Here is a 10,000-nt window from a genome sequence, read left to right as displayed (position 1 = left end):
GGACGGCCCTTTCAGAAGGAGATGAGGTGAAATTTATTTCATCAGAGGGTGGTGAATTTGTGGAATTCATCGCCACAGAAGGCTGTGGAGGCCAAGTCAGTGGATATTTTAAAGGCGGGTATTGACAGATTCTTGATTAGATAATAGACAATAGGAGCAGGAGTAGACCATTTGGCCCTTCGAACCAGCACCGCCATTCAATGTGATCATGGCTGATCATCCCCAATCAGTACCCCGTTCCTGCTTTCTCCCCATATTCCCTATCCAGCTCCTCTCTTGAAAGCATCCAGAGAACCTGCCTCCACCGCCCTCTGAGGCATCCAGAGAACCGGACTCACCACTCTCTGTGTTTCCTCATCTCCGTTCTAAATGGCTTACCCCTTATTCTTAAACTGTGGCCCCTGGTTCTGGACTTCCCCAACATCGGGAACATGTTTCCTGCGACTAGCGTGTCGAAACCCTTAACAATCTTATATGTTTACTATATATCTTATATAATTTACTAGAATGTTGCCTGGGTTTCACAAACTAAGTTACAGAGATAGGTTGAATAAGTTAGGGCTTTATTCTCTGGAGCGCAGAAGGTTAAGGGGGGACTTGATAGAGGTCTTTAAAATGATGAGAGGGATAGACAGAGTTGAAGTGGACAAGCTTTTCCCTTTGAGAATAGGGAAGATTCAAACAAGAGGCCATGACTTCAGAATTAAGGGACAGAAGTTTAGGGGTAACATAAGGGGGAACTTCTTTACTCAGAGAGTGTTAGCGGTGTGGAATGAGCTCCCAGTGGAAGTGGTGGAGGCAGGTTCGTTGGTATCATTTAAAAATAAATTGGATAGGCATATGGATGAGAAGGGAATGGAGGGTTATGGTATGAGTGCAGGCAGGTGGGACTAAGGGAAAAAAGTTGTTCGGCACGGACTTGTAGGGCCGAGATGGCCTGTTTCCGTGCTGTAATTGTTATATGGTTATATGGTTTCAATGAGATCCCCTCTCATCCTTCTAAACTCCAGAGTGTACAAGCCCAGCCGCTCCATTCTCTCAGCATATGACAGTCCCGCCATCCCGGGAATTAACCTTGTAGGGCGGGTGTCACGGGGTTATGGGGAGAAGGCAGGAGAATGGGGTTAGGGGGGAGAGATCGTCGTGGCTACCCCGCGCGGGCGAGGATGATGGTCTACGTTCCGTTGTTTTCACGATAGATCAGTCATGAATGAACGGTGGAGTAGACCTGATGGGCCGAATGGCCTAATTCTGCTCCAATCAATTATGAACTCATGAAACTGATACGTGACAATAATAATCCAATACCAATCTTAAGAACGGGGCAAAAATATATAATTTGGGAGGTTCCTTTAGCCACTCACGTTCACACTCCTTGATGTCCATGTTGAACTGTTTCAGCGCCCCCATGGTGACCTGCTTGACATCGGTGTCGAGCAGAAACTGCAGCAGAGACGTGGAGAGGTGCTTGCAGGCGGACATGCAAGCTGTCTGAGCCACTTTGCCCTGAAGGAAACAAATCAGAAGTTTACAAGATGGCTCCCAACCCAGGGGACCATTTGCGTGCTGGCCAGTGTGGTCTTCACCAGACATGTACCAACTGCAGTTTAGAACCTCCCTGAATCCTATACTCAAACCTTTGCTATGGAAAGTAACATACCATCTCCTTTTTCACTGCCTGCTGCAAAGAAATCAGGTGCATCTACAATCTGATCTACATCAATGGTTTGGATGACGGGATCCAAAGTAACTTTGGCAGGTAGTTCTGGGAATAATACAGAAGGTGCAGGATCAGTTCATTCCAAAGAGGAAGAAAGATTCCAAGGGGAGTAAGGGGCGACCGTGGCTGACAAGGGACGTCAGGGACAGTAGAAAAATAGAAGAGAAGGAGTACAACGTAGCAAAGATGAGCGGGAAGCCAAAGGATTGGGAAACATTGAAATAGCACCAGAAGAGAACTAAAAAGGCAATACGGGGAGAAAAGATGAGGTACAAAGGTAAGCTATTTACAATATACATAAACGATTAGATGAAGGAATTAAAAGTAACATTAGCAAATTTGCAGATGACACCAAGCTGGGTGGCAGTGTGAACTGTGAGGAGGATGCTATGAGGATGCAGGGTGACTTGGACAGGTTGGGGGAGTGGGCAGATGCATGGCAGATGCAGTTTAATGCGGATAAATGTGAGGTTATCCACTTCGGTAGCAAAAACAGGAAGGCAGATTACCATCTAAATGGCGTCAAGTTGGGAAAAGGGGAAGTACAACGGGATCTGGGCATCTTTGTACATCAGTCTATGAAAGTAAGCATGCAGGTACAGCAGGCAGTGAAGAAAGCGAATGGCATGTTGGCCTTTATAACAAGAGTAATCGAATATAGGAGGAAACAGGTCCTTCTGCAGTTGTACAGGGCCCTAGTGAGACCACACCTGGAGTATTGTGTGCAGTTTTGGTCCCCTAATTTGAGGAAACACCCTTCGAGCCAGCACCGCCAGTCAATGTGATCATGGCCGACCATCCCCAATCTGTACCCCGTTCCTGCCTTCTCCCTATATCCCCTGACTCCGCTAATTTTAAGAGCCCTATCTAGCTCTCTCTTGAAAGCATCCAGAGAACAGGCCTCCACTGCCCTCTGAGGCAGAGAATTCCACAGACTCACTACTCTCTGTGAGAAAAAGTGTTTCCTCGTCTCCGTTCTAAATGGCTTACTCCTTAATCTAAAACTGTGATAAAATGTAGTCGGAGACAGTTAAATGCCCCTGTCCCACTTAGGAAAGCTGAACGGAAACCTCTGGAGACTTAGCGCCCCACCCACGGTTTCCGTGCGGTTCCCGGAGGTTGCAGGTGGTTGCCGGAGGTTGCAGGTAGTGGAAGCAGGTAGGGAGACTGACCAAAAACCTCCGGGAACCGCACGGAAACCTAGGGTGGAGCGCAAAGTCTCCAGAGGTTTCCGTTCAGGTTTCCTAAGTGGGACAGGGGCATAAAAGACTGGAAGGAGACCTGGGAAGGGGGAGGGATGATCTTCGGTTTAAACCAGCATCTGCAGTTCCTTCCAACATAAGAACTTAGTTGTTCCTGTTTGTATCCAGTGTGTATGGCAAATAACTCTTGATATTGGGACGATACTTTCAAAACAAAGATTCTTCGTACTATATAATAACCATATAACCATATAACAATTCCAGCACGGAAACAGGCCATCTCGACCCCTCTAGTCCGTGCCGAACACATAATCTCCCCTAGTCCCATATACCTGCGCTCAGACCATAACCCTCCATTCCCTTCCCATCCATATAACTGTCCAATTTATTTTTAAATGATAAAAACGAACCTGCCTCCACCACCTTCACTGGAAGCTCATTCCACACAGCTACCACTCTCTGAGTAAAGTTCCCCCTCATGTTACCCCTAAACTTCAGTCCCTTAATTCTCATGTCATGTCCCCTTGTTTGAATCTTCCCTACTCTCAGTGGGAAAAACTTTTCCACGTCAACTCTGTCTATCCCTCTCATCATTTTAAAAACCTCTATCAAGTCCCCCCTTAACCTTCTGCGCTCCAAAGAATAAAGCCCTAATTATTTCAGCTTTTTACAGCTCAAAAAATCCTCAAATCAAATCGCCCGTCAACCGACTCGATTGTAGGAAATCTACAGCCTGATGAAGTCATTGACGTGAAATGTCTCCCCTAGTCGGTTGGTGCGGACATAGTGGGCTGTATCACCAAGCTGAAACTCAGTGAGTCAGGCAGCACCTCTGGAGAAATCGGATGGGAGACTCTTCTTAGTTTAGAGATACAGTGTGGAAACAGGCCCTTCGGCCCACCGAGTCAGTACCGGCCAGCGATCCCCGCACACGGACACTATCCCACACACTCACTAGGGACAATTTACACATACTCCACGCCAATTAACCTGCAAACCTGTACGTCTTTGGAGTGTGGGAGGAAACCCGAAGATCTCGGAGAAAACCCCACGCAGGTCACGGGGGGAGAAATTGCAAACTCCGTACATATAACCATGTAACAATTACAGCACGGAAACAGGCCATCTCGGCCCTTCTAGTCCGTGCCGAACACTTATTCTCCCCTAGTCCCATCTACCTGCGCTCAGACCATAACCCTCCATTCCTTTCCCATCCATATGCCTATCCAATTTATTTTTAAATGATAAAAACGATCCTGCCTCCACCACGTCCACTGGAAGCTCATTCCACACAGCCACCACTCTCTGAGTAAAGAAGTTCCCCCTCGTGGTACCCCTAAACTTCTGTCCCTTAAATCTCAAATCATGTCCCCTTGTTTGAATCTTCCCGACTCTCAGTGGGAAAGGCAGCACCCGTAGCCGGGATGGAACCCGGGTGTCCGGCGCTGCTCTCGCTGTAAGGGCGCAACTCTACCGCTGCGCCTCCGTGACCGCCCTTCAAACCCTTGTTATTCCCTCCGCAACTCGCCCCAAAATATAAGAGCCATCCTCTTCATCTTCCGACATCTGGGAATTCTCAAGACTGTGGCTTCCTAATTCCGACTACCACTCGATGGAATTTCAAGGAATAAAACCGCAGTACATTTCTTCAATTGTGGTGTGCTTAAGTGGACTTGATCCCACCACAACCTCCTGGCCCATGGAGTTGATATTCAGTCTGTTTCCTCTCAGCTCCTCCCTGGTCTCTCTCTCTCTCTCTCTTTCCAGACACTCCTAATATCTTGCCAGCCCGATTAATCACAAACTGTGCCCGTCAGCGTTTTATCTCCCCGTATTAGCGTTGCAGCCATTAAGATTCTTTACTCCAGACTTTAGACTTGAGAGATAGAAACATAGAAACATAGGTGCAGGAGTAGGCCATTCTGCCCTTCGAGCCTGCACCGCCATTCAATATGATCATGGCTGATCATCCAACTCGGTATCCTGTACCTGCCTTCTCTCCATACCCCCTGATCCCTCTAGCCACAAAAATTCTACAGATTCACCACCCTTTCCCTCAATTCAACAATTCCCTCTGCAGATGCTGCCTAACTCACTATGTGTGAAGCTCCTTTGCTGGTTTGACTTCCCAAAATGCAGCAATAGACAATAGACAATAGGTGCAGGAGTAGGCCATTCGGCCCTTCGAGCCAGCATTCGAGGCTGATCATCCAACTCAGTATCCCATCCCTGCCTTCTCTCCAAACCCCCTGGTTCCTTTAGCCACAAGGGCCACATCGAACTCCCTCTTAAATATAGCCAATGAACTGGCCTCAACTACCTTCTGTGGCAGAGAATTCCACAGATTCATCACTCTCTGTGTGAAAAATATTTTTCTCATCTCGGTCCTAAAAGATTTCCCCCTTATCCTTAAACTGTGACCCCTTGTCCTGGACTTCCACAACATCGGGAACAATCTTCCTGCGTCTAGCCTGTCCAACCCCTTAAGAATTTTGGATTTTTCTACAAGGCCAATTAACCTACAAACCTGCATGTATTTGGAGTGTGGGAGGAAACCGAAGATCTCGGGGGTGGCCCACCCAGGTCACGGGGAGAGCGGACAAACTCCGTACAGACAGCACCCGTAGTCGGGATGGAAGCCGGGTCTCCGGCGCTGCAAGCGCTGTAAGGCGGGAACTCTACCGCTGCGCCACCGTGCCGTGTGCTTAATGACTTAAAAGAGAAAACGTCTTTTCAGTTCCACAGAGGTGGATGACATGATCCGAAAGTCGACCAACCTCCTGATGACCAGGACCCTGAGCAACTGCCTGCAAAACGTCATCAAGAAGCAGCATGTGGGACTGACAGAGGTGAGTGGTCACAAGGTCACGCGTGCTGGGGGCAGAATTAGGCCCCTTGTTCTGGACTTCCCCAACATCGGGAACAATCTTCCTGCGTCTAGCCTGTCCAACCCCTTAAGAATTTTGTAAGTTTCTATAAGATCCCCCCCCTCAATCTTCTAAATTCGAGCGAGTACAAGCCGAGTCTATCCAGTCTTTCTTCATAAGACAGTCCTGACATCCCAGGAATCAGTCTGGTGAACCTTCTCTGCACTCCCTCTATGGCAATAATGTCCTTCCTCAGATTTGGAGACCAAAACTGTACGCAATACTCCAGGTGTGGTCTCACCAAGACCCTGTACAACTGCAGCAGAACCTCCCTGCTCCTATACTCAAATCTTCAAATCCTTTTGCTATTAATCGGGCTGGCAAGATACGGCGTGGAAACAGGCCCCGTGGTCCCGCGCCGACCAGCGATCACCTTGTACGTCTAACCTACACGCTATGGACACTGTTACCATTTTTACCGAAGCCAATTAACGTACAAATTGCCGAACACTCTAACTCCCTCTCCCATTCCCACACTGACCTTTCTGGCCTGAGTCAGGGTGAGGCCCAGCGTAAATTGGAGGAGCATCACCTCATAGTTTGTTTGGGCTTGAGCTTACACCCGAGTGGTATGAACATTGACTTCTCTAACTTCAAGTAACCCTTGCTCTCCCTCGCTCTCCATCCCTCCCCCACAAGTTTCAGTGTCGTTCTGCTGAGTTTCATTGTCTTGTATAACTTGTTCATAGCAAAAGGATTTGAGTATAGGAGCAGGGAGGTTCTACTGCAGTTGTACAGGGTCTTGGTGAGATCACACCAGGAGTATTGCATGCGGTTTTGGTCTCCTAATCTGAGGAAAGGCATTCTTGCCATAGAGGGAGTACAGAGAAGGTTCACCAGACTGATTCCTGGGATGCCAGGACTTTCATATGAAGAAAGACTGGATAGACTCGGCTTGTACTCGCTAGAGTTTAGAAGATTGAAGGGGGATCTTATAGAAACTTACAAAATTCTTAAGGGGTTGGACAGGCTAGATGCAGGAAGATTGTTCCCGATGTTGGGTAAGTCCAGAACAAGGGGTCACAGTTTAAGGATAAGGGGGAAATCTTTTAGGACCGAGATGAGGAAAACTTTTTTTCACACAGAGAGTGGTGAATGTGTGGAATTTTCTGCCACAGAAGGTAGTTGAGGCCAGTTCATTGGCTATATTTAAGAGGGAGTTAGGTGTGGCCCTTGTGGCTAAGGGGATCAGGGGGTATGGAGAGAAGGCAGGTACAGGATACTGAGTTGGATGATCAGCCATGATCATGTTGAATGGCGGTGCAGGCTCGAAGGGCCGAATGGCCTACTCCTGCACCGATTGTCTATGTTTCTATGTTTCTATGTTATCACCTAGCCCACAGCCAATAATAGGCTGTTCCCTTTATCATCTTTACTTTGTTGCATATCTTTCATTCATTTGTTCGATATCTCTCCACGTCACCGTCTGTATTTCTCGTTTCCCTCTCCCCTGACCCTCAGTCTGAAGAAGGGTCTCGACCTGAAACGTCACCTATTCCTTTGCTCCAGAGATGCTGCCTGACCCGCTGAGTTACTCCGGCTTTTTGACTCATAATTCTTAGATGGGGAATTCTGCCCGCGTCTCAGTCCTATTCATGGAGTCACAGAACTGCGCAGCACCAAAATACGCCCTTCGGCCCACCTGTGCTAGTCCCATTTGCCTACATTTGGTCCATACTCCTATAATCCACTTTTTAAGGCAGATATAGATATATTCCTTATTAGTGCGGGTGTCATGGGGTTATGGGGCGAAGGCAGGAGAATGGGGTTGAGAGGGAAGGATAGATCAGCCATGATTGAATGGTGGAGTAGACTTGATGGGTCGAATGGCCTAAGTCTGCTTCAATGAACATGAAACTCTTCCTATCCATATATCTGTCCAACTTGTAAAACAGTATCTCGGTCCCGTCCTCACCCTAGTCGGCCTGCTACGCTCACTGCTTTAATCCATGTATCCCTTTATTATCACCTCTTCCACAGCCAACAAGCCAAGCCAAGCCAAGTCAAGTTTATTTGTCACATACACATACGAGATGTGCAATGAAATGAAAGTGGCAATGCTCGCGGAACAACAAAACAACCAAACAAATTATAAACACAATCATAACACACATATTATTTTACATAATAAATAATAGAAGGAAAAACGTTCTGTACAGTTAGTCCCTGGTGAGAAAGGCGTTTACAGTCCGAATTGCCTCTGGGAAGAAACTCCTTCTCAACCTCTCCGTTCTCACTGCATGGCAACGGAGGCGTTTGCCTGACCGTAGCGGCTGGAACAGTCTGTTGCAGGGGACCATTAGAGTCACACCGGCCAACATGTCCCATCATAGCCCCACCTGCCCACGTTTGGTCCATATCCCTCCAAATCTGTCCCATCCATGTACCTGTCTAACTGTTCCTTTAACGTTGGGATAGTCCCAGCCTCAACTACCTCCTCTGGCAGCTTGCTCCATACACCCACCACCCTTTGTGTGAAAAGGTCACCCCTCAGATTCCTAGTAAATCTTTTCCCCTTCATCTTAAACCTATGTCCTCTGGTCCTCAATTCCGCTACTCTGGGCAAGAGACTCTGTACATCTACCCGATCTATTCCTCTCATGGTTTTATACACCTCTATATGATCACCCCTTATCATCCTGTGCTCTAATGGGGCTGTCCCACTGTATGAGGTAATTCAAGAGTTCTCCCGAGTTTCCCTTGATTCGAACTCGGAGATTTACGGTAATGGCCGCTCGTAGGTACTCGGGGCTCTCGTGGACATTTTTCAACATGTTGAAAAATCTTCACGAGATTACCGCGTTTCCTGGGTACCTGCCGTTAGCGTTACGAGCCGCTATGAGACTTCCCCGAGCTCCGACGTACCTGCTACGTACATTCTACATGTACATTGATTTTTTTTTTTTAACTAGGGAGAGCTCTTGGGTAAACTCGTACAGTGGGACAGGCCCTTAAGGAATAGAGTTCCAGCCTGCTCTCCCTGTAGCTCAGACCCTCAAAAGTCCCAGTAACATCCTCGTAAATCTTCTCCGTACTTCAGTCTGAGGAAGAGTCTCGACCCGAAACGTCGCCAATTCCTTCTCTCATAGAAACATAGAAACATAGAAATTAGGTGCAGGAGTAAGCCATTCGGCCCTTCGAGCCTGCACCGCCATTCAATATGATCATGGCTGATCATCCAACTCAGTATCCTGTACCTGCCTTCTCTCCATACCCCCTGATCCCCTTAGCCACAAGGGCCACATCTAACTCCCTCTTAAATATAGCCAATGAACTGGCCTCAACTACCCTCCGTGGCAGAGAGTTCCAGAGATTCACCACTCTCTGTGTGAAAAAAGTTCTTCTCATCTCGGTTTTAAAGGATTTCCCCTTTATCCTTAAGCTGTGACCCCTTGTCCTGGACTTCCCTAACATCGGGAACAATCTTCCTGCATCTAGCCTGTCCAACCCCTTAAGAATTTTGTTTTTTTTCTATAAGATCCCCTCTCAATCTTCTAAATTCTAGAGAGTATAAACCAAGTCTATCCAGTCTTTCTTCATAAGACAGTCCTGACATCCCAGGAATCAGTCTGGTGAACCGTCTCTGCACTCCCTCTATGGCAATAATGTCCTTCCTCAGATTTGGAGACCAAAACTGTACGCAATACTCCAGGTGTGGTCTCACCAAGAACCTGTACAACTGCAATAGATGCTGCCTCACCTGCTGAGTTACTCCAGAATTTTGTGTCTACCTTCGATTTTACCAGCATCTGCCGTTCTTTCTTAAAAACTTCTCTGTACCCTTTCCACGTTGACAATATCTTTCCTATGACACGGTGCCCAGAACTGAACACAACACTCAAAACGCGGCTGTACTGTGTGGAGTCTGTACGTTCTCCCTGAGACCTGTAAATTGTCCCTAGTATGTGTAGGATAGTGTTAATGTGCGGGGATCGCTGTTCAGTGTGGACTCAGTGGGCCGAAGGGCCTGTTTCAGCGCTGTATATCTGAACTGCAAGTCCTAAACTAAAAGTGGCAGCCTTTAAAATCAACAGAGATGTCGGGTTGAGGTGGCAATGAGTTTTCAACAGGTCAAAATGCATGATCTCTATAAATGGACCACTGGAACTGCTTTAATAAGATTCACTGCTACGACTCTAAGCATTTTATCG

General features: G+C 47.5%; 1 protein-coding gene across 1 annotated transcript in view; it reads right to left on the bottom strand.

Moving 5' to 3' along the window:
• Window positions 1-10,000, bottom strand: part of LOC129716449 (exocyst complex component 6B-like) — a 77,203-nt gene that overhangs the window by 23,798 nt on the left and 43,405 nt on the right. The window contains exon 6 of the mRNA XM_055666318.1: window positions 1,365-1,506. Coding sequence (XP_055522293.1) covers window positions 1,365-1,506 — 142 coding nt within the window. The remainder of the gene's footprint in view (window positions 1-1,364; window positions 1,507-10,000) is intronic.

This window comes from Leucoraja erinacea, unplaced genomic scaffold (assembly GCF_028641065.1).
Source record: "Leucoraja erinacea ecotype New England unplaced genomic scaffold, Leri_hhj_1 Leri_238S, whole genome shotgun sequence".
NCBI classification, from domain to species: Eukaryota; Metazoa; Chordata; class Chondrichthyes; order Rajiformes; family Rajidae; genus Leucoraja; species Leucoraja erinaceus.
This window is presented reverse-complemented; position numbering and strand designations above follow the sequence as displayed.